The sequence below is a fragment of the Mus musculus genome, chromosome 14 (genome assembly GCF_000001635.26).
Source record: "Mus musculus strain C57BL/6J chromosome 14, GRCm38.p6 C57BL/6J".
Lineage (NCBI taxonomy): Eukaryota > Metazoa > Chordata > Mammalia > Rodentia > Muridae > Mus > Mus musculus.
Window position 1 is genome coordinate 31,542,726 of NC_000080.6, and position 25,212 is coordinate 31,567,937.

Consider the following 25,212-nt stretch of genomic DNA (forward strand, 5'->3'; position numbering starts at 1 on the left):
CCTCCCTCCCTCCCTCCCTCCCTCCCTCTCTCCCTCCCTCCGTCCCTCCCTCCCTCCCTCCCTCCCTCCCTCCCTCCCTCCCTCCCTCCCTCTCTTTTCTCCCTCCCTCCCTCCCTCCCTCCCTCCCTCCCTCCAAAGTGTGGATCTAGATGGAAGCTCTTAGCTCTTCCTGATGTTGTGCCTTTCCTCCTCTGTCATGGACTCTAAGCTTCTGAAACACACACACACACACACACACACACACACACGAAACTTGTCTTGGTCATGATATCTTTTAACAGCAATAGAAAAGCAACCATGTTATCTCAGGAGCTGTCTTGGCATGATCAGTATCTTATAGCATTGAGGACCCAGCATTCCATGTCAGCTTAGGGACTGTCCTACATGGTCATTTATGCAAGTCTTCCTTTATGCTGTGACATCTTCCCTTGTCTAACACCTAACCTTACTCCATATCCTCAATCTAAGTAAAAACTTTCCCAAATCTCCCTGTCTATTGCCATCTTCGCATTTTTTGTTATATCAATTCATCACCCCATGGTTATTTACTGAATAATTTTTCTTTAATAACTAAACCTGTCTCCTTTTAAAATTAGGCCTGTCCCAAGTGTGAAAATAAATATCTCACTATTTCAATAAAATTGTTGCCATCCATTTAAAATAATGCCGTGTTCCTCCAACAGTGTCTGCCACCCTTGAAGATGGTGTTGAGTGTTTAGGAAGCAGTGACACTAAACTAAACTCATCCGTCAGGGTCTGAGGGATAAGAGGGTCATTGACCATTGTGGCTCCGATAGGAGATAGGAGTTGATCCTTACAGAACTTTCAGCTATTTAATTCTGCCCTGGAGCTTCAAGAAGTAGGAGAAGCAATGTGGGCCTCTCTCCCAGGTGGGGGTTGACTTCAGATCTTCCTGCTGCCTTCTCCCCAGTATTCCTCATCTCAAACTGGAACTTCCCACAATTAAAATCAGTTTCTCTGCCTGAAGGGCAAAGAGGAGGGGCTCTGTTTGCTATGTCTGGAGGGCTTGAGGTCCAGTCTCTCTACTTCTAGATACTCACTTTCTGCCCCAGCATTCCAGGAAACCCAGGGAAACCCTGTGAAGAGAACAAATATCATGACTGTCCTGAAATACCACTTGGAAGAGCTGTGGGTAGATTTGATCAGCCATTTCCAAGATGGCTGCCCATCGGTCCATAGGCCAAGGGAGCCGGATCTGACACTTCTATTGAAGCCTATCAGTTGTACAGATTTGCCATTACCTTTTCTCCTTTGGGACCCAAGTCACCCCTTTCACCTCTGGATCCCTAGGAGAAAAACAAAAGAGAGGGTCAATGGTCTCATATCGCATTGTGTTGGGGTTTGGGGTGTGGCGGGTAGTGATAGGAACATTTCAAACTGAAAAACTCCCTAAGCAAACACCCTCACTTTTGTAAAGCTCTAGGCTCTTATATTAGGTGGCTTGCCCAGTAAAGAAATGCTTTCTGTTTAGACCCGCAGAGACCTCCTAACATTAGTACAGGGAAACTCACAGAAAGTTCTGGGCCTCCAGTCCTCTCATCTGGCAGGTGCCGGCTGGTGTTTGGTTTGGGCGGGTGAGAAGGCGTGTAGTAAAAACCTGGCCCGAGGACAAATCCTCTTCTACTGCCCCTTTGCTCGCTGACTGACCAAAGACTTGCCTGCCTGCTAGCTCTCATCTGTTCCCCTGCTCCCTGCGTGAGGCAGGGCGTGAGGTCACTGGGAGCTTTACCAGAAGTGTCCTGTCTCGGGAGGTCTTTATCCTCCCTCAGCCTACACAGGACGAGGACAGAGGGATAGCTGGGAAGAAGAGCTGCAGCTGATGACTGACAGAAGGCTGGACTTGTGTGCCACCCACCACCCACCCAGAGCGGCATCCAGCCCAGGATCGGGATGGCTGGAGAGAGGGACTGACCTTTTCCCCTCTGGATCCAGGGAAACCCTAAAAGAAAGCAGGCAGATGTTTACAGTGAGCCTCGAGGACAGCCGGGGCTGAGGGGATGGGAGGGGTCCCTGATGTGGTGCTGAGGCTCGGCACTGTACTGTGAGTCCTAAGGGACACACATCAGTAAACACAAAGATATCCAAGAGGCGTGTGCTTATAGCAGGCTCCCAGATGCCTAATCCGGATGCCGTTACCCCCAGTAGCGGAAGAGAACGGGAACATGACCCCAGTGTCCCCGCACCTCAGGGCATGATTTCCCCAGCACAGCGACAGTGTCCCAGAGCCACCCTCCCCATCTCTGTAGACAGCTGCTGCTCTTCAGTGTTAGTGAAGAGACCCAGGGATGGCTGTCTGCACCATGCACTGACCTTAGAGCCCATCGGTCCTCTTGACCCCGGCAGGCCCATCATACCCAGGTCACCTTTTTCACCCTGTGGCAATTAGAAGAAGGAAAAGAAGACCCACAGTGATGTTTCTCAGAGAAGCAGAAGCAGGAGTTGTGGGGGAAGCTGGGACGGAACCAGGGTATTGGGGCTGGGTTGGGAACGTGAGTTCCATCTGCCCCTTTGCCTCCTCCCAGGGTTCTACTTTCCACCTGTCACTGTGGTCCTTGAGATTAAATAGAGAAAAAAAATGCCCACGGTGGACAGACCACCAAACTAAATACTCACTAAGATGTTGTAAATGGTGATGTTTGGTCTTTTCCTGGAAAGGGTTGTGAGAGGCCAGGGGAGACAGCATGAGGGCCTCAGAAGATATGGTATCCCACAAGTAAATTCTTTACCTGCTTTGCTTTGTGCACAGGGAGGGTCTTTCAGACATCTCATTACACTCTCACCCTCAGTCGGAAGGCAAGTAGAGGGAAAATCAGCCTCGGGGCATATACAGCAGAGGAAAGTGGTTGCTGTGTAGGGTGTACTTATTGTCTCTATTACAAAATTGTATGCCACCTCCAACTTGTAGAAATATAAAGTCAACTGTATGCTATTGGGGGGATTAATTTGTGGTGTTTATTTTGGCTTTGGCTTTTGTTTGTTTGGTTGGTTTGGGTGTTTGCTTGTTTGTTTTGTTTTGATTTTTAGGCAGAGTCTCATGTAGCCCTTGACGTTACATGAGAACTCAGGTGATGACAATGCCCTTCAACTGATTATGTTCCTCTCTGCCTCTGAGCTCGAGGATTGTAGGAAATATTATCACTACACCTGTCTTCACATTCATTCTGAATTGCAAGTTCTTTTATAAGTATATCAAACGGGGCTGGAGAGATGGCTCAGTGGTTCCAGAGGTCCTGAGTTCAATTCCCAGCATTCACATGGTAGCTCATAACCACCTGCTATGGGATCTGAGTCCCTCTTCTGGTGTCCATGAAGACAGATCACTCATATACATAAAGCACATACATGAATAAATATTTAAAAAGAAATTACGTTAAATGTAAAACTAAGCTAGTGAAATTAATTTTGCCAGTGTTTTACTTTCATTTAGTCAATTGTCACTTCAACACATAATCATGATACAATAAGATTTTAAAATTACATTTTATTTACTCTGTGTGTGTGTGCGTATGTGAGAGCACTCACGTGCATGCGTGCAACCCACAATACACATGCGGAGGTCAGAGGACAACTTGTGGGAGTCAGTTCTCTCCTTTCACATGTGGGTTCCAGGGATGGAACTCAGGCTGTCAGGCTTGGTGGCAAACAGCTTTACTGACTGATATCTCCCCAGCCCTGAACAGTTGACATTCAGTTATATTAGTCGCATTTCAAGGGTTTCACAACTATGTGTGGTTCGCCATGATGGACAGCTTAGCTCTCTGTAGCGGGAATTTTGTTTTGTTTGAATCAGGATCTTAAGCGCAGGCTGACCTGGAATGCACTTTGTAGCCCAGGCTGGCCTCTAACTCACAGCGATCCTACTTTAGCCTTCTGAGAACTGGATTTGTGAGTATGAGATGCCATGCCTGGCAATACAGTAAATTGAAAATTGCCTGCATGTGCGCATGTGCACACCTGGCATCCACAGAGGATGGAAGAGGGCACTGGATGCCCTGGAAGTGGAGATACAGATGGTTGTGAGCCACAGTGGAGGTGCTGGGAACTGACCACAAGTCCTCTGCAAAAACAACAATCGCTGCTGACTGTGAGCCATCTCTCCAGCCCAAGTTATGGTGGTTCTTTGAAGGGAAATTTCCTTGGGACTTTTTTTGTATTGCCAGTGCAGCCAGTAAGGCAGAGCAGCAGGGGGTAGTCGCTTGCCTTGCCCTGGCTCCTGCTGGTCAAATCTTCAAGTCATGGCCTCGGCACCCTGCAGTCTGTGACAGGCGGCAGGAACATAAGACAAAAGAGGACAGGGGTGCGTTTGCTTTGTGTACTCTCTGAGGAGTTGAATCTGCATCCTTCCAGCCTGCCTATAGTCCTGGACTTTCCACGCCAGATTATCGGCACAGCTGAGAGCTTCCCAGACCCAAGTTTCCTCTGGGTCATCTCAGAGACTAGAACACTCATTCTCAGGACCAAGGGGAAATGGGCATCCTAGGGAAGAAGGGAGCAGCCCCCACTTATCCACAGGAGCAGAGTCAGAGCACTGACCACGGTCTGCAGGCCACATGAAGGAGAAGCACCTGGGGGCTAAAAGCTGCATTCCAGCTATTTCCCTCTGAAGGAAGTGATGTGCTCCACTGCTCCAGGACCCAGGGTAGCCATCTTCCCCCTTGTATTCTAATACTACATGAGCCCCAAACACATATGACACTTACCCTGGGTCCTTCAGGGCCTGGCCAGCCAACGGGCCCAGGCATGCCAGGAACACCTGGGGGTCCAGGTCTACCCTTCAAAGACCAAGAACAAAAGTCAAGATACCTCGGTATGCTTCCCTCCACCCAAGAATATCTGGGGTCTTGATAAGAGTATGAGGCTGCTGTACATGGGCCCCTGTACCTTCATCCCTACCCTACAAAGAATGAGGGTTTAAAAACCCATGTCAAGCAGACATGAGTTAGATTTTTAGTGTTATGCTACCAAACAACGCTTTATTTTACTTAAGAAATAGAGAACATTGGCAGATTAGGGATTCTAAACTTCTTGATCTCTCAAATTTCATTACCTCTATTGAGTGTACCCACTGTCCCTTGCTTCCTGTGGGCTCTCTACAGGTTGTTTTGTGGCATGAGCTGAGACTATGCTGGGAGCAGCAGCTGATGCTGTTGGAACTCCCTCAAGGGCATTTTGCCTGCCTGCTGCACTATCCCTCAGAGGCTATACTATTGGCTTCTATAAAAGCCTGCATCCATGAAACTCACTATGGGGCACTGGGGCTTCCCAGTAACTTATGAACCTTCCCTTTCTATACCCAACATCCCAGATCTCTTACTTCAAGGCATCAAGGAAGGACAAACAGACAGGCTCTCCACACATCCCAGTTCAGGCTGCTGGAGTTGGACTTCCCCTGTGCACACTCTCATGACATTCTTCTCCCCTCTTTACAGGTTCCTCCTGCCAGTGTTCCTTCATAATCTATTCACTTGCACATGTCTCTGCTTCCAGAGAACCCCATCTCAGCTATGGGTTATAGAAGAATGGCCTTTGTGAACAAGGGTGAGAACATAGACTTGGGGGTGAGGGTGGGGGATCTCTCTTGAGCTCTACACTCGGTGGCTCACTTCAGAGTTAGCTGGGGACTCAAAAGACTCAGCCAAGAGCCCAAAGATGCCAGATGCTGGCGTGTACACTCTACTTTTGCCTTCCATGCTCATGGCAGACATTACTAATTGACCCAGACCTTGATGCTTCAGAGCATGGGACCACCACAGGCCTTTCTCCAGGACAGCATTCAACACAGTCACTGAGCTGTGTCTGGTCTTGCTATTTGGACCATACAAAGGTCTGTTTGTGGCTTCTGTTGCTAATAAAGCCACTAGCATCCTTTAGGATGGATTTGCTCTGTCTTCAATCCCAGTCAAGTCCTAGAACTTAAGAGCCACCACCCACTCTGACTTCAGCAATGTTGCCTGCTGGCTCTTTCTCTGACACTAATGATGGCGTGTGGCTGGTTTACTCAGAGCCACTGTAATGTCCAAAGCAAAACTATTCACTCCTGTCTACTTGAGCACTTTATTCCAGTTTAATGAAGGTCATTTTGTGTCACTGGCTGGGGACCTGAAGAGTCCCCATTGGGTGGCAGGATGAAGTTGGGAAAGTGTGGCCAGGCTCAGCAGCCTCTGGAAGGAGTCAGCCAGATGCTAGCAGCCACAGGATCCAGCTCTTAACCAAAGTGTTGGCAGAAAGGGCAAACATGCTGGCATCATCAGCGGGGTGCCAGCACCAGAGTTCTGCCAGGGAATTGGTGCCCACCAAACACACTTGCATGTACATGCAGCGCAGTTACCCGACAGAACAGCATGGGTCCTACCTTCCTTCCTGGGCGGCCAAGGTCCCCCTGTGCATAGAGAAAACAGAAAAAGCTTGTTTGAAAGAGAAGTTCTAGGATCAGAGAACTTAATAGGGCTGAGGCCTAGGCATGCTGTGGCTCTCAGTTGGTCACTTGACCAGTTATAGCACGCCTGCCATGCCAGTGGACCGAAGCAGGACACACCAATAGCACCCACTACTATAGCTGCATCTATTCATTGCATCACTCCCTGCTTCATCTGCTAAGACAGAATGAGCACGTATTTTGAAGTCCCAACCAGAACATTCTCAGGGGCACGGCCAGAAAGCAAGCAGTGACTGTCAAGATGAGGCAGGAGTAAGAAAGCAGCGGCTCATACCTTTTCTCCCTTTGGTCCTGTCTTGCCAGGAAGCCCAGGTGGACCCTACACAATGGAGAGAAAAGGTGAAGAAAACATACCTAAACAAGGAGAGACTGCAGGGGAGGGGTTTAGTGGGAGACTGCAGAACTGGACCTTTACAGAGCGGGCTGACTCTGTGTGTGTGTGTGTGTCTGTGTGTGTGTGCGCGTGCGTGTGCGTGTGTGGTGGTGGTGGTGGGGGAGCTGGGGGCTGGGAGCTGGGGGGAGGGCTCCAGGGATGCCTGCAGGGGCCTCTCGGCCCTGCGGCCCACTCTCCTCACCATCCCTCTTCCTCGTTTCTCAGCACTGTATCTTGGCACCATTGGTGTCACTCACTGGACTTTCATTTTCTCCCTAGAACCTTCAGTGTTTAATAAGAGCAGCCTCAGAGTCCTGGAGAAGCCCCACTACTGAGACCGTGATGTTTCTTGGCCTCAGGGATCCTTCACTACGCTGGCTACAGTTCTCTGAGGCCCTGGCAGGAAGGAGAGTTGAGTTCTGCACGGAGAGCAGCTGATTCTGATGTCCCCAGGGAGGAGCTGGGCATGGTGGCCCACTCCTGTAATCTCAGAACTCAGGAACTATAGGCAGGAGGATCAGGAATTCAAGGCCAGCCTTGGCTGCCCAGCAACTTCATGGCTAGCCTGGACTACATGAGATCCTGTCTTATAGATAACAAACAAAACAAAAGAAAAAAAAAAAAGATGTCCCACAAATGATCTGTGGGTTTCAGGTGGGGAATACTCTCCTCCCAGAAACTTTCATTAATGGAAGGAAAAAAAAACGAATGTTTACAATGGATCTCATTGAGAGACTCCAGCAGACATTGTAAAAGAAAACCTCCAGTTTTGTACATTCACTGCTAGAAGTGCCTGCCTTCTGCTCACATATCTCTGGAAAGCTCATGACTTCCAAATTCCTGAGGTTAGCAGAGAGGGATCCACCCAAATCCCTTGGCCTCCATACCTCTACTGTCTGCAAGTGATCAACATGACAGCCTGTTGGAAGTGTGGTTTCTCCAAAACTTGTCCAAATGACTCCAGGATCCCCAGGATTTTTGGAAAAAACAAAAAAACAAAAACCAAAAAAAAACCAAAGCTCAGGCCACACCCAGACCAATCACATGACCATCTGGGGAGGTGGGAGTCAGAGAGCTTTGAGAGTGTTTGAGTTCCCCAGCGATCCTCAGGTGAAGATACAGTTGGGAGGAACCACCTTGGGTTATCTGCCTTCTGATTTAGGAGGTAAAGGCTGGGAAGTTGCTTTCTATTTCCAAGCCTTTTCTTTCTTGAAATGGTTACAACTGTTTTTACAAGATCATTGAGCTTAGCACACACCAAGCAAATATAGATTCTGATCGAATGGAGGTGTGTGTGTGTGTGTGTGTGTGTGTGTGTGTATCCCTCCCTTCCTTCCTTCCTTCCTTCCGTCCTTCCTTCCTTCCTTCTTTTCTCCCTTCCTGTGATAGAAGTCTTACCCTGGTTGGCCTGGTACTCATGACTAACTCAAGGCAGTCTTCTTGCCTCCACCCGCTGAGTGCTGGGATCATAGGCCTAAATCAATGCACCCAGTGAGACTGCATGTCTAACCAGTTCCCATATGATGCTACTTAGAGATCTCACATTGCACAGACTCCATGGGTGCGCAGCGGAGCCTCTGTGTGACTCAGACTTGCAGGAGCTCAGAGGTACACTAGTATGAATGGAACTGCCATTCTGAGGTGACCAGAGGATCCCCTCCTTCCATGTGCTCAGTTGGTTCTCATCCACATCAAGACCCATCAGGGGAGAGTGCTGAATGGGGGAGCCCACCTTAGAGTACTCTCACCTGGCCTTTCTGCAGACATCCCAGCCTCTTTATGACGGTGTCTGACTTCTGAGCTCAAGGTCCCATATTCATTATAACATCTAATAGATGATTTTATTGTTTGTTTCCTTATTTATTTATTTATTTATTTATTTATTTTTGAGATAGGGTCTCTTATTAGGCAGTCCAGGCTAGTCTTAAATTCAGAGCCCTCCTGCTTCAGCCTCCCAAGTGCTGGGATTACAATTATGTAATTATACACCTGGGTCAATAAATATGTATGGAGAACAGGCTAGTTATAGCCCACAGGTTCCTAGACTAGGAAGTGGACACTATCCCTGTTCCTGTACAAGGGAGCAGGACTTTTCCTCTACAAAGCCAGAGAGTGATTTAAAAGAATCACTTGGAGGACCACATCTGTCAGACTCCTCACCTCGATGGTCTGCAAAAAGCCACAGACAGTAAAACTGTAGTTACAAAAACAGGTGAGGCTGGATTCAAAGCCATAGTCTTAGACTTGGTAATCGTGAAAGGCATTCCTCCCCCCGCCCCCCGGCCCCTCTTCTCCTTTCTCTTCCTCTCCCCTTTCTTCCCCTCCTCTGCTCTCCGAGATAGGGTTTCATTCTGTATCCTGAGCAGTCTTGGAACTCATACAGTGAGTTCCAGACTGGTCTCAAACTTATAGTAATCCTCCTGTCTCAGCCTCCTCTGAGTGCTGGCGTCAGTGCTATGTGTCACCATGCTTAGCTGAGAAAGGTATCTCTAGGGAGGGGACATGGAAACCAGCCTCTGAGAGACCAGGAGGAGCAAGTCAAAACTTAAGCAGGGCCCTGGAGTGCACCAGCCCAAGGCTGAGGCAAGCTTGCTGTACGTGAAAAAGAGAGGCAGACATCGTAGCTAAGTTCAAGGTGGAGGTTTACAAGCTGATGAGCACTCCAAACCACTCATGGGACTTTGCCTTCCAGGTCAGGAAGTTTGGCTTTTAGCTCCCTAACACTATGACATGATAAGAGGTTCACATAGCTGAGTGGTGACTTCAGTGCCTCCTGTCTAGGATGGCACTCGGGACCTACAAGCTCCTGGCACCCTCTTCCTCCTCCCTATGGAGCCCCAGAGCAGTTGAAAAGCCCTCATGGCAGCAGATCAGCCTGGGATGGGGGTCTCTGGAGTGCAAAAGCTCTTTCTCTAGCTGCTTGCCTATTCCTCGATCTTCTCTTATACCTCGCTTGGGGGCTGCTTATGCTTGTAGTAACCCAGAGCCCAGGAAACCTAAGGTAAGTGGTTCCTCTGACGGCCACGTTCCTGAATTGAGCACAAGCCGTCTGGTCCACAGGTGGGGTGGATGGTCATGGTCCTATTTGCTGGCAATAACAACAGCCCACTACCATACAAGCAGCATCCTCAAATGCGATATGAAACCTTCAAATCTGTCGTGTCAGGGGTTGCACAGGCGAGGCCAGTTCACCCAGAGACTCTTCAGGATGCTGAGGCTGGAGAGAAGCTACAGAAAGAAAACCAGCCACACAGCACATGGGAGGGCAGGCACTGTAAGGCTCTGTCCATTGGTTTATGGGAGGACACAGGAGGGGACCTGGAAGGGTGAACTCACCTGGGGCCCAGGGGGCCCAGGAGAGCCGAGCGAGCCTTGAATGCAGGGTGATGGTGACGCCTCAAGTTCCAGAAGGTTCTTCATGTCTGGGGAGAGAAGCTTCGGATGACAGTGACAATGGGTTAGAGGTCAGACCAATGAAATAGCTGCCTCCTTGGCTCACCCCTGCTCTGTTTCTATGCAGTGGGAACTTCTGCGCTCTTTTCCCCCTAGGTTTTCTTTTCTTTTCTTTTCTTTTCTTTTCTTTTCTTTTCTTTTCTTTTCTTTTCTTTTCTTTTCTTTCCTTTCCTTTTCTTTTCTTTTCTTTTAAATCGACAACATGTTGTAAGAGACTGTAGGCATCCAAAGGCCTCACATTTAACCGTATTTTGGTATCTGTTACCTAGCATCTCTCTAGCCTGCTTCTCTCTCTCCATCCTCCACATCCCATTTCCCTCTTCCTTTCTTCCACCCTTGCCCCCACTGCAGGGATTTCATGAATACTTGATTAAAACAAAAAACAAAAATAAAATAGGGAATTCTGTAGCTGGTGGGGATTTGGAAGCTATGAGAGCACCTTAGTGTTTTCAAAAAGGTGAGCCATCTTGCTGCCAAAGCTGACCCCACTTAACTCCCTGACAAGGAAAACCTCCCTTCTTCACAGACCGAGCACGGCAAGGGAGCAGATGTGTGAATGGATTGGCACAGGTGGCACAGGTGGCCCAATGCCCACTCCAGGCCTCTGTCCTTGAGTGACATTAGAGCTGCCCCTCTTCAATGGGATCCTGAGGTGGCCATGCTGGGCCAGGTATGGAGCTGGCATGGAAGAGTCTGGAGATTTTTCACTCACCCAAGTCCGGAGTACTCACCGGGCTCCGGCTGCCTCTGAAGAACGGCGGTGGGAAGAGTGGGGGCGGTGGGGGCATGAGTAGGCAGCATGCTTTGTGGCTGCCCCGCTTCTTCTGATCCAGGCCAGGAAGGGCTGTTCAGAGAAAACTGCTGTTCCTTAGCATGGAGTTAGGATGACGATCTGTGACATGCCCACTGTGCCCAAGGGATGCGGACACGGTCACCTGAGATTGGAGCAGGCCCCTGTGTGTTGCCTTGAGGCAACGAAGACACACGGAGACCCTCTCTTGCCTCTGCTGAAGGGAAATGGCCCAGACGCTGTGTGTGTCCTTTCCTCCTTCAGAGACTACCTCTGTAGGTGTGGCCATGGTTTGAAATGACCCTATGTACTCATGTGGTTGTTCAGCCTGCTAACAAGTCCCACTTAAATGGCTCAGTGTGTAGGTGACCAGATCCACAGCATGGAGAGGTGAATGGACCACTGGACTTCTATGGCTTTGATTTTCACAGTCTTATCTATGTTTGGCCTTAATACATGGCCAGTGTTAAGTTATGTAAAATGATACAGATCCCACACTACAGCACAATAGAGTTCTACAAAGAGAACAGACCCTAGATGACAGCACCTAAGAGCTAGAAAACACCTACTGGCCGCAGAGGCCGGTAAACTCTAGTCTCCGTGCTCCCCACACACCACTGGGTCCTAACACCAGGGATGCATGATGAGGACATTTCTATTTTATGCAAATTGAATCTCACAACATGAATTCCTATGTCTGGCTTCTCTTTCTTAACACAGCATTTGGGGGAATGGGACAGGCTGTAATACCAGTTCGTACAGAGTTCTGCTGTGTGGCTGGACCATAATGTTCTTAGCCACTCTGCGAGCATCATGGGTGTGCATGAGGTGATATAGATGCACACATACCAGAGTGACTACTATAAAAAGGACAGGAGGGCTGGTGAGATGGCTCAGTGGGTAAGAGCACCCGACTGCTCTTCCGAAGGTCCAGAGTTCAAATCCCAGCAACCACATGGTGGCTCACAACCATCCGTAATGAGATCTGACTCCCTCTTCTGGAGTGTCTGAAGACAGCTACAGTGTACTTACATATAATCAATAAATAAATCTTTAATAAATAAATAAATAAATAAATAAATAAAAAGGACAGGAGAAAAATACGACAAGGAGCGGGGACAACCAGAACTGTTATCCTGTTCTAACAGGCTGGTGTGGTCTTTGGGAAATTGTGTGGTGTTTGCTAATGAAGCTGAGTGTAGACATACGGCACAGCTCAGCAATTTCATTTCTAGGAATCCACCAACAGAAGGGGCGGGTGCACTAGGATGCTTGTAGCACTGATATCAAGGAAAGCAGTGTTTTTCCGGTTCCTAGCTTGGGCCTCAGATTCCTGGATCTCTGCTCTCACAAGCAGAGTGGGGCCTGGGTGGGGCCTCCCTACACCTCTCACCCCTGAGCTCCATCTGTGCATGACGTGCATGCAGTGTTTGAGATGGCCCGAAGAGGGCGTCTCCTGGAACCTCCACATAGGTGCTGGGATTTGAACCCTGGTCCTCTCTGGAAGAGCAGCCAGCACTCCTAACTACAGAGCCATCTCTTCAGTCTCCGCTGTTCTCTTTCTTGGTTTGATAGTTACGTTTTCAAGCTTTACTCTGTCACCAGCTTTTTTTTTGTTTGTTTGTTTGGTTTTGGTTTTGGTTTTTCGAGACAGGGTTTCTCTGTGTAGCCCTGGCTGTCCTGGAACTCACTCTGTAGACCAGGCTGGCCTCGAACTCAGAAATCCGCCTGCCTCTGCCTCCCAAGTGCTGGGATTAAAGTGTCACCAGCTCTTGGCCAGCGTTGAGAAGTCAGGAGTGGACAACTTTGGCTTCTCCATGCTATGCTGGCCTATTGAAGAGGGTGGCAGGTCCGCACTAGCCGCCGAAGCCTGTTAGACTGCCCTCCAGATCCATTTTTCCCTTGTCTTCCTTTTGCCTCAGGAGACAACAACAATCCAAAGCCCTCCTCGAAGGTATACCTGGGAGCTTGGCAGGCCATGTGGCTAGTTTGCACCATGGTTTTCAAAGCCCTCTACAGTCTCCAACGTTGCCTGTCCGGCACCCTGTAAGCATCCCTAGTGAAAGATCTTGGATGTCCCAAGGCAATCACTTCTCTCACTTCTTCCTGGAAACTGGAGACATCTTCAGGGAACATAAATTATCAGCTGCTTTTGCTGCCAAAGCGGCTGCCTTTACGCTACCCCCTCGCCTGCACCCCTTCCTCCCCCTTGACCTACTTTATGCCAGCAGGTGTGGGCCGTCGGTTTCCACCCCTCCCCCAGCCCCAGGGGCTGTTTGTTTTTAGCACAGTCTGGTTTATTTACAGCTCATTCCAGCACTGAGTATTTCCATCAGGTGGATGGGTCTGCGAGCAGCTTCCCCTCAGCACTCTCCCCGTCAGCTAAGCCAGGGCTTCTCGGGTCTATTTTGGGGCTGAATGGCCCCGTGCATCTCTCCCAGGCTGGTGCTGTCTCCACTGGAACAGTACCTAAGCTCAGGGCCCAGCCTGGAAGAGTCCCAGAAGGCTCCGTTGTAATGGAAACTGTTGGGTGTGTAGCACGTGGTGCCTGTCGTGGCCCGGTGTACCACATGCAATGGCTCGGCCCCAGGCAGCTGCCTTGGCACTGCCAAGGGACTCCAGGACCACCAGCCTTCACGTGATGACACTAATGCCATTGTATCTGTGGGTGTTTCTCTACAGAAGTATAGTCAGCTGTCTGATGAAGGTTTTGGCAAGCGTTTGGTTTTTTTTCCCCTCATGGGAAAGGAAACTTCTCCCTGCTTTGTTTTGGGAAACTGAGGTACATTCTTGGAAAGTGATCCATGCCAGTGGACCCTTGGGATTACAGGAACTTGCATCTAAGAGTTTGAGTCTGAGGTGCATGTGGCCCCATGATACAGTACAGTCACTTCCTCAACCCAAGCACTCAGTTTCCTCGGCTGTGTCACCAAGAGTTTGGCCCACACACCCCCAATGACAGGTTTTAAGGTAAGTATGACCCCATTATCACCACTGGGTCTTTCTTTTTCCCTACAAGTCCATCAGCAGACCACCGGGTCCCTGCTCCAGCTTCCCACAACAAGTGGCGCCCCTCAGGGTGAGCCAGTGTGTACCAAAAGCCAGCAAAGGAAGAAGCAAGGGAACAAAGCATCCCGCCTTAGCCTGGGAAACACCTAGAGCAGCCATATGCTAATAGCCCCGTTCCTGCCTGCGCTTAGGGTGGGAGCTTTCACGTCTCCCCACCCTGTTGGGGTGGCATTAGAAGGAAACCCCAGAGGAAGTGACACAGTGAAAGACGTATGTTCCATGGTGTCTCCGGGTGCCCCCATGGTAGGCTGCAATGCCCAGTATCCATGACATTCACACACTAGCTGGCTACAGTTTGACCAAAGTTGTCCACACTTCACAGTTCCAAAGAAGCCTGCCTTTTGGAACTTTACATCAGCCCCATGCACAAACCATACAGCCTTGAAAAGCAAGTTCTGATCCTCAAGGTAACAGCAGCTTGACAGTCTTTGAAAAAAGGCCACGGTGAAGGTGCACCTGAGTGTGCTTGGGCAGCAAGGGAGGACACACCTGCCAAGAAAGTGATCTGGTGGTTTGGTGGCTGCTGTCTTTGAGCCTCGTTACCCAAGCCAGTTGGCCCGGAATGATGGCGAGCATCCCGGCCACCTGATGCCACGGGGATCTGTGGACCACAGAGCACGGTTTTACTGCAGAGTCAAAGGGACAGCAGCTGCCAGCCACTCTGGAGTCAAGGTCACAAGAGGGACTACAAACAACTTCACAGGGGTAAGCATGCGTGCAAGGCCCCCAGTGAGTTCTTCCCTCCCTTCACCCTGCCATCTTAACACTGACTGAGAAGTTTCAAATTCTGCTGATGCTCCCAGGACAAGCCTACTTTTCAAGTTTTATTTAAAAAATAATGCATACACATATATTCTCTCTCTCTCTCTCTCTCTCTCTCTCTCACACACACACACACACACACACACACACACACACACTTACCCAAGTAGCCAGCTGAGTGACAGAGAAGTCCCGAAATGATGAGGAGAAGATGAGTGAATGATGGACCCGTCATCATGTGGCAAAGCCCAAGGCAGACTGGCCCGGGAACACAAGCTAGAGACAGGCTGAGATTTGTCACGCCCCCGAGTGCTGCCCGCGCCTGGCCTGCTTGGCATTTGTGGTGGGAGTCGGCCAATCCCTGCTTTGATGTTGCTTCTGCCCTAGATGCCAGGCTTTCAGGGGCCAGTCCAGAGCTCCAGGGAGCTGGGATGGGTAGGCAGCTCTAGCTACTCACAGATGCTTCTGTAGGGCAGCCATGAAGACACAGGACCCTCTCTACCCAGGGAGGCTGGGAGCTCTGTACAATGATCACCTCAGACGCCACAAGGAGGAGACAGCACAATCTATCAACCAGGAGGCTTTTCATTTGCCTCAAAACGGCCTCATCAATACTGTTCCGGCATGCATCAGAGTCACACCCCACAGAGGGTGTCCAAGGAGCCTCTGCCCTCTTCTGCTTCAGGGAAGATCTGCGTGGCTCAGTGTTTGCTATATTGCTGCCAATAAAGTCACACTCAAAATAACAAAACACAAACTCTACATATTGTGTGTGTGTAGCTATGTAGTCTTCTACATATGTAAATATACATATGCATATACACATACATAGATGTGTATATTTCCAAAGACCATGAGGGTTGAACCCAGACCTCATGCATGCTAAGCATGTAGTCTACCACGGAGCTGCATCCACAGTCTCAAATCTTTTTTACAGGAACCTTGTCTATAAAAGAACAAAGTGGCCCGTGCCAGATACACACTGCAATCTGCCTGAGACCTTACTATATGCCCAAAGCATGAACACACATAATATTCTAAACCATAAAAGATAAGGTTATTGGTACTTAGCAATAAGCACTGACTTAAGCAGCTCGGTGAGGAGCTTCAATAACAAGAGTAGCAGACTCAGTCTACACAGGACCGGTAGGAAATGTTTTAGGATTCATGAGCTACATAGTCTGTGTCAAAGAGCTTTGCTCTAAAGCATAAAGGCAGTCATGGACAATACCTAAATATAAGTGTGACCAGGTTCTGATAAAACTGTATTTATAAAAATACGAGGGGTGCTGGATTTGGCCCCCAGGATGTAGTCTACCAACACTAAAGCACCCAAGGAAAGCTCAGTGAGCAGACCTAGCCACTCAATAGCTATTGCCTGTGAACCGGATCCTTTTGTCTGAGCCTCAGCTTTCTCACCTGTAAAATGGGTGTTGCATAAGTTACTTTGCTACTCAGCTGGAAGGATTAGAGCCAAGGCTTTTCCATTTCTGGCACAGAAGAGGGCTCTTTATCAACCTATTTTCAGATAAATTGGTCAGGATGAAAGAGAAGAGTGTAGGCTTAAGGATGTCTGGAGAGAATTACGGGAGGAAGAGATAGTTGGAGAGAGAATGAAATGAGTAGTTAGAACAGGCTTCCTGGAAGAGGTGGCATTTGAGATAAGCCTTAAAAGCTGAGATTTTTCTGCACAAAGTGGGGAGGAGGGAGAAAGGAAGGCTTGGGCTCTGTTCCTCTGGGAACTAGGTCTAAGACATCAGAGCCAGCAGCTGCAAGGAAACGGCACGCTTAGTTCAGAGGTCAACAGTTGGACAATAGCACCCACACCATCTCCCCCAGTTTTCCTGTGTGGTCAAAGCTCCCGTGGTGGTTTGAATGAGAATGCGACTCCACTCCACTCCCCCTACCCCCAGGCTCATCTGCTTGGTCCCCAGTTGATGGGTTGGTTTGGGGAGGATTAGATTAGCTTTGTTGGAGGAGGTGCATCACTGGGGTTAGGTGGGCAGGCTTTGAGGTTCCAAAAGACCTTCACCATCCCCAGTGTGTTCCTTCTGCCTCTTGCTTTCCCTGATGTGAGTTCCCAGCTGGTCCTGCCACCACCTCTCTGCTCTGCCAGCGTGGATCTAACCCTCTGAAACCAAGGGCAAATTAAATGCTTTCTTCTGTAAGGTCATGGTGTTTTGTCACAGCAACAGAAAAGTAACTAAGACAGTCCCATTGTGGTCCTTCCTCCTCCTCCTCCTCCTCCCCCTCCTCCTCCTCCTCTTCCTCCTCCTCCTCCTCTTTCTCCTCCTCCTTCTCCTCCTAGTCATCTTCATTTTTTTGAAGAAGTCTCATTCTGTAACCCAGGGTATCCTAAGACTCACTGTGTAGTTTACTATTTCAAGTAATTCCCCTGTCCCGTGCTCCCTGGTGCTGGGATAACAGGCATGTGCCACCACAGCTGATCAGGTCTTCATCCCCCACCCCCTTACTCCCCAGCATCATGGGTGTTTCTCAGCCCTTGGATGTTTTGCCACTTTCACAGCAAAACCTTTCTGTTTTTCTTAACCATGTAGCATCACACTTAAAAAAGGAAAGTATTCATTTTATTTTATTTTATGTATGAGTGTTTTGCTTGCATATGTTTATGCATACCACGTGTGTAATTGGTGCCCTCAAAGCTAAGAAGAAAGCCTCAGATCTCCTTGAACTGGAGTTATGGATGGTTGTGAACCACCATGTGGGTGCAGGGAATAGAACCTGGGTCCCCTGCAAAAACAACATGTGCTTTTAACTGCTGAGCTGTCTCTCCAGACCTCGACATCAGACTTTAAAAAAAAAAAGATTTACTCATGTAGCCAGCTCAGCTCAGTCACTCCTGTGAAAGCAAGGCAAGTGGCTTCTACAATCAACGGGCCCTGGCCAACTCCAAAGTTCTATTTGATCTTAATAACCAGCTGTGAGTCTGTGACCTGCATCTTTCTGTGTATATGTCTTTCGGCAGCTCCTTTTCTTCTGTCTTTTTGCACTTTACCCTACTGCCTTTGGCCTCTGTCTTCCTGGCACCAACAGTGGCATTTCCTGAAGTCAAACACCTATGCATATAACCCACATTTCTGCTGCTCGACAAGCTCCTAGCCAGCCTGGGACTTAGGCTCCCTGGTCAGTATCCCTGACAGGAAATTGCTGTTTAAATGTGAAGGACTTATTTCCCCTGCATGTGAAAGGGCATCTGCCAGGTGAGCTCTGAGCTCTCTCCAGCTTCCCTCTACAGAGGCTGTGCTTCCTGGACAAGGGAACCCTCTCTAGGGTTCTAGATAGCTAGAGGTGAGGCCCTCCTCCCTGATATCAAGCCTTGCCCTTAGCTTCACTCCTTTGTGTGGGCCCAGGCCCGGCTTACTCCTGATGAGCTGCCAGCAAAGCCACATTCCTAATCAGTTTCTGGGCCACCCTGCCGCTGTCAACAGGTGTCACATTCACAGTGCTTGTGGCTCTGGGATTTATCAACCAGGCCAGAAGACCACTTCTGGAACGTTGCCTCCTTGGGCACGATTCCAGACCTTCCAGTCCCCACTGTTGCACAGCCCAGATGGATTCTGTCACAGCGTCTGCCTCCACTGGCTCTCCTGCCACTGCTGCACAGAGAGATTGATATCTGTGACCCAGCTACTTCTAGCACCTGACCCCAGGGACCCAGAGTTCTTACATGAGGCAAAGCTGTCTATACTTGAGCCAGATATGGTGGTGAAAAACTATGATTCTGTAATCCTAGCACTCCAGAGACCGAGGAAGGAGCATTGTGAGTCAGCCTGGGCTACATAATGAGACCCTATTTCACAGTTCAGGGAAAAGAGGCAGTGAGATGTCTCAGTGATTTAGGCACTTGTCACCAACACTGACGATGTAAGTTCAGTCCCAGGACACCACATGGTGGAAGAGAACTCCTACAAGCTGACCCTTGATCTCTACATGCATGTCACACACATGCACGTGTGAGCATTCATACACACACACACACACACACACACACACACACACATTTTCAAAAGTCTACATATTAGGGAGCAGAGTGTAGGATCCCACCAGTCCTAGAGCACTTCAAATCTATAGTCCCATCTTCAGACTTTGATGGGTGGACCGAAGAAGCATACCAGCAAAGACTGCCCCCTCCCCTTGACCAAAGTTTGGTCAAACTTTACTGCCTCCCTTTCTTGACTAAGACTCCAGCTTGAATTTGGATTTCTGCATCTCACAGTTGTAGCTGCCCCTGATTCCCCCAGTTAATCACTCTAAAGGAATTCCTAATCCTTGACATCAGGTCAAGTCCTCATGGCCACCCGTGACATCGGATGGCTCTGGCCTGCTTTTGACAAAATCCCATGAGCTGGTTCTGCCGGAATCCCCCCAACCCTCGTCTCTTCTTAGCACCTTTCCGTCCACCCATTCACTGGTTCCGTGGCTGTATGTCCCTACTCGTCCTTGTAGCTGATCTAGACCTTTGCTTCCCTCTGAGCAATGGCAACGGCAAAAGCTTTGAGTTATATTATTCTCTCCAGATCCACTGCCTTTGCTGTCTTGGGATAGCCCTACATTCTACTGAAGTCTGCAAATATTTCTTGAATGTCTGTGTCTTTTCTATACTAAGATAATGGTGGTCTGGATTAGCGCTTTGCACACATTTTGTTCGTCCTCTTGGCTAACCGTCTCCATTTGACAAAGGGGAAAATGACTCTTGTTGAAGCCATGTTACTAGGTCTGGGCTACAGAGCTAGAACCGACTTGGAAAAGAAGTGTGTAAGGAACTTTGCAGAGCCTTGTGTGGAGGTGGCCTCCCATAGCCATCTTAGCCAGGCTTGGGGGACATCTCATTTGACCCCAGCCACTTGCACCCTTCCTGTTCTTCCCACTGCTTCTGTGGGGCTCACAGCTTCCCTCCATTCTGATCAATCTCTAGCCAGCTGGCTATCTCTCTCTCAGCCACTGTCTATCCATCTCAGGATTGTCTAGGAGTTGTGCTGTACAGAGATGGTTGGTATTTACCACAAAGATGTGTTCAACCACTCCACAGGCCAGAGCAACCCTGGGAGAACTGGGACATGTGACCATTCTTGCCAATAGTTCTGAGTGCAGGGGATTTCAGCCCTGAGGGATGGCAGAGACATAATATGGAAAAGACCCATAGCCTGAGTGACAGCCTGGGGATGAGTCATGCCCTACCAGCGATACTGCACTGTAATCAGATTTTTTTATTCTCTAGATAAGGTCTACGTAGCAGTGGCTGACCTGGAACTTACTACGTAGACCAGACTGGGGACATAGTGCTCAGTGCTACCCAAAGAATGAACACCCAAAGAGGCCAGAGGTTGTACCGCAAAATCTGACCGGAGCTATAGCTATTTGCCAATACTAGAGATCTGCCTACTTTTATTTTATTTTTAGTTAGTGTATAAAATAATAGGTGTCATGTGATCACATCTCACATATATGTCATCACTCCTTGCTCTTATTTGACCCTCCCCTCTCTCTATCACTTCAACAATTTTCTTATGCATCCATTATATATATACATATATATATAATATATGTATATATGTATACATATATATACATATAATATATGTATATATGTATACATATATATATTCTACATATAAAAAGACATGAATATATTCTTTTTACCCCATCATTAACTTCTCTTGTTCTCCTCTCCCCACTTCCTTTATATTCCTTTCTCTCCCTTTATAGGCTATGTTCTACTTCCATATATATATATATATATATATACATACATACACACACATATAGTTTTATATGTATAGTATATATAATGTATTATATGTATATTATATATATAATAGTTACATATGTGATTATCCTATTTATAAAATTCTACCTTTCTTTTTTTTAAAGTCTTTTTTATTATTTATCTTATTTATGTGCATCATGTGTGCCCACATGCCATGCATGTATGTGGAGGTCAGAACAACTTGTAGGAGTGGTTCTCTCCTACCAGGTGTGTCACAGGCATTGAACTCAAGAAATCAGGCTTGGCAGCATGTGCCCTACCTGCTGAGCTGTCTCTCCATCCCCAATCCTGTCTTTGTAATGAAGTTTTATGATCCTTCATCCTTGGGCAGACATCTTGATTGTCCTTCTGACTCCAGTTACAGCCAGAGCTCAATTGAACATGTTGGCTGGTAAGCTTTATCAAACACATTTACCTTCTCTAGGCTACTCTTCAAAGTAGACCAAGTTTTCAGGTCACTTTAAAAATCTACCAAAACAGTTAACATGAAGAAGGCAGATGGCTGAACGGACAATAGAGTGACCATGGCCAAGTGCTGACTGACAAGAATCAGTTGTGTCCTGAGGTACCTCAGACCAGGTGGCTTCATTGACACTCACTCATTCCTCACAGGTCTGGTCACCAGAAGTCCAAAGTCAACATGCTGATGGCTTAGATTTTCCTGTGCCCTTCCTCATTGGCTCAGGGGCAACTGGGTGTGCCCCTCCATGCCTCTCCTTTGTGGCTGTGCCCCTGGTCTCTCTTTGTATGTCCAAGCCTAGTCTTTCATAAGGCCACTGGTCAGAATGGATTAGGGTTCACCCTAGGGCCTTGTTTAACTCAGTTGCTTCTTTAAAGACCCCATGGCCTCAACAGTTCCATTCCAATGTATGGGGGCAGGGCCAGGGTGAGGAATCTTGAGGGGGTACCATTTAGCCCAGAGCAATGAGCTGAATCCTAGTGGCTCTCGAATGATTCTTTTCACAATTTCTTTTGAATGTTTGAAAATATTTATAATAATAAAAAGAGAAAACAAGCTACTTAGAACCACAATATAAAGGTTGAGGCAGGTCAGCCTGAGCCTCTGTTGACCAATCTGGGGAACCTGAGGCTACATAGAACTTAGGTGTCAATGCTTTGGGGAGCTTGCAGCCACTCATCATGAGGACAAAACCCCACACCCCAGACACACCCCTGCCCCAAACACACAAACACTCACAGAGACACCTTGAGAGGAGCTACAAGGATAGAAGAGAGCCACCTCCTGGTTGCCATGATTTTAGTCAAGCCACACATTAACAGTGCCTTCTTTGCCACAAGAACAAAAGAAAACAAACCCCTCCCCCTTCCCTCCACAGGGGAATTGTTTTGGATCTTATCTAAAGGAAGGCATCTGCTTCTTTGAGTTCATCTTCTAATTTGACCAAATGGCCTATGGTGGATGGGGAGGGAGGAGGAGAGACAATGTTATTAGGAGACCAGGGAACATCAAGTGGCCTCCTGGAGGCTGGCTGCGCCTTGGCTCAGAATTGGATTACAGCAGCCGGCATCAATCAACAGGCACTATTAAATCTTCGGCTGGGCTTGACAGGGAAGGCCAAGTTTGTGGAATTATTCAGGAAATCTGGCCACAGGTCAGCTGCTCTGGGCCTACAGGGCGAGCTATTTCCAACACCTGCTGACAGCTGCGGCCCGCTGGAAAGACCCTGCACTTCCATGCCTTGTTTTTTCAGCAGTGACACTGCACTATGGAAACTTGAAATACAAAACTCTGTGGCTCCCTTAACCCCTTCCCCTAAATGCTTTTTCTGTCTCCACTTGCTGTGTGAATTGTCTGGAGTTTCACAACAAGGAGGAAGGAGAGAAGCTGGATTCTTGGGAGCCTCTGGCTGCCCAAGGCCCAGAGAGTTATCTTGCCAACTCACCAAATCCCTGTTCTCCAGAAATTGGGGGGACACAGGGCTGCCTCTTTGGACTCTGCTGAGCAACAATGGTTCAATGGAGCAAGTTGTCAAAATAAAGCCAAGGCTTTTTGTAACCTTGTAATTGCAGAAATCCTCCTGCCTTAGCTTCTTAATGATTGAGATCACTTTTGTATGTCACCATGTCCGTTCTTTTAGCCCCTTTATAGATATCCAGAGGATTATTCTCTCTCCTTGTGTTGTAGGGGGCACTGAGGTCTCTGTGCTCACAGTCAGCACTAGGGGAGCCTGGAATGTTAAACACAGTGTTGCTCCTTCAAGGGAAGGAATGTGTAACCTGTTATCTGTCCAGAAAGCTGTGAGCAGACATGGTTAATAAGTAGCCTGGTGACCTTTACATCATCTGTGTGACAGAGACCACACTGGACCCTCCCCCAGACCTTATTATAAGCCAGCTTCCCCCTCCCCCAGGCAATCTGTAGCACCGATCTTTACGAACTTTACAAGGAGGTTTGATGTAGTCACATCCGATCTGTATTTAGCTTATTTTGTATCTCTGAGAGATTTATGTATGCTTTGTTGTGCACACAGGATTGAGTTAATTAACACCAGGATAAGTTTTCACTAAATTGTGCAGTGCTTAAGTATACCTAAAATGAGCGGCTCGAGGTCAGACTCCAGAAGTCTGAGCAAACACTGGCTAGTGACGTTGAACCACACTACCTTCTCCCCGCCTGTGGATCACTACGCTGCTGGCTGAGGATTGCAGAGGCTCCCACACAGTATAAAATGCACCTGCATTCTTTTATACAGCTTCATAATACTTCTTCAGTCTGAAGAACCAAAATATGTTTGCTCTTTTCCTTTTGATGTGCAATGGGGTGGCTGGCAAACACTCATGGCGTGTACCTGATGCCACAGACCCACCCTCTGCTTCTTCACTTGCTCTGTATGAGAGAATTTACATCACTCAGGGCATGGGTTTTACATATGCTGTCTGCTTCACTCCACACAGCCTCAGCAGCCAATCCTCTTACCTAGGAGCAGGGGATGGAAGTGTCTGTCTGTCTGTCTGTCTTGATGCTGTCACAGACAGCCCACTGCCATAGCTATGAGAGGTGAGGCATAGCATGCTCCTATGGCTCTCATTTATGTCTCTGTTATAGTGGATGACACTGTCACATGCTGCAGAGCTCTCAGGCCTTCTTCAGGGGGGCTGCTGGACTAATTCTTTCTTCTTATCAATAAGGAGAGTTATGCCCATTATATGACTATTCTCCTCCTCTTCCTCTTCCTCCTTTTCCTCTTTGTCTCCTTCCTTCCTTTTCTCCCAGTTTGTTTAGGCCTAAAACTTTTTTTTCTTTTTCTTTTTTAGTTTTTCGAGACAGGGTTTCACTGTGTAGTCTTGGCTGTCCTAGAACTCCTCTTTAGACCAGGCTGTCTTTGAACCAGGAACTTTGAATCCCTGCCTCTGCCTCCAGCGTGTTGCGATAAAAGGCATGTGCCACTACTGCCCAGCTATAATTTTTTTATTTTGTGTTCATAGTGTTTGGACTGCATGTATGAGGGTGCAAGAGCCCTGGAACTGGAGTCATGGGCACTTGTGAGTTACCATGGGGGTGCCAGGAATTGAACCTGGGTCCTTGGGAAGAGTGACAAGTGCTCTTAACCACTGAGTCATTTCTCCAGCCCCCAAACACATTTTTAGTGGAGTGGAATTTAACCATTTCTTTTCTAATTTTTGCTCTACCCCACCACTTCAGTTATTTATAAAGAAAACTCCAAAGCTTTCTTTTAGCAATTTTACAGTTCCTATTTTATATTTAAAATACATTTATCCTTATATTTTATATTTAACTAGTTTGTAATTAATTATAAGATGTAAATTTGTTTACTTTTTAGAGGATAAATTTTTCTTTTTTATTAATTTTTAAGTTAGTATACAAAATAATGGGGTTTTAACATGTTTGACATATATATGTATATATATAATTAATTTTACTCATATGTGCCTGCCCTTGCCATTCCTTGTCCCCCTTCTTACTCTTGTTGGTTTCCTGCTTGGTCTTATGTGAGTGTGTGTGTGTGTGTGTGTGTGTGTTCCACACATGAGTGAGAGAATACACAGAACTCTATTCCTATAAGCTGGGAGGGCACAGGCCCTAGCGGGGAGCCTTGTACTGTTGTTTTGCTAAATGGTCATGCAGCAAACTGCCCTTGAATGTTTCCGTTTGTATCCACAGGTTTGGAGGAGCTGTCTCTCCTAGCGGTTAATGCAGAGGCTCAAAACTGGCCAAAGTGCTGAGAGTAAGTGACTGTCAGCCATAATCGGGCCATTTGCACACCCGCACAAATATCAGGGAAACCATGGAAGAGTTGGTGGCTGGGGGTGCTGTGGAGTTGACATGGCTGCTGCACTCCTAAGCTCGCTGCAGCTATGAGAACCTGCACACAACCACACTGCACATAAATAGAGACTCAGCATATGAGAGATTATCTTCTGTCTTTCTTCCTTGCTACCCTGTCTTATTTTTCCCTCCATTAGGTATTTCCTCCCTCCATATAGGTTCCTTCCTATTTCATATATATAGACATATGTGTACAATAAATGTTTTAATA

General features: G+C 47.9%; 1 protein-coding gene across 7 annotated transcripts in view; it reads right to left on the reverse strand.

Annotated features, from left to right (window-relative positions):
- The window catches only part of Colq (collagen-like tail subunit (single strand of homotrimer) of asymmetric acetylcholinesterase), a 54,782-nt gene that overhangs the window by 19,644 nt on the left and 9,926 nt on the right, over positions 1 to 25,212 (reverse strand). For 3 of the 7 annotated variants that reach the window (XM_006519194.1, NM_009937.2, XM_006519195.4), the window contains exons 2-10: positions 11,015 to 11,127; positions 10,167 to 10,265; positions 6,732 to 6,776; positions 6,374 to 6,400; positions 4,722 to 4,793; positions 2,332 to 2,394; positions 1,934 to 1,960; positions 1,263 to 1,307; positions 1,062 to 1,097 (exon numbers count right to left, since the gene is read on the reverse strand). In XM_006519194.1, the coding sequence (XP_006519257.1) occupies positions 1,062 to 1,097; positions 1,263 to 1,307; positions 1,934 to 1,960; positions 2,332 to 2,394; positions 4,722 to 4,793; positions 6,374 to 6,400; positions 6,732 to 6,776; positions 10,167 to 10,265; positions 11,015 to 11,071 (471 nt within the window). In that variant the 5' untranslated portion in view covers positions 11,072 to 11,127. Of the gene's footprint in view, positions 1 to 1,061; positions 1,098 to 1,262; positions 1,308 to 1,933; positions 1,961 to 2,331; positions 2,395 to 4,721; positions 4,794 to 6,373; positions 6,401 to 6,731; positions 6,777 to 10,166; positions 10,266 to 11,014; positions 11,142 to 15,066; positions 15,851 to 25,212 lie in introns of those variants that run through there. The other 4 variants (XM_006519193.4, XM_011245106.1, XM_011245105.1 and 1 more) reach the window with 4 other exon arrangements.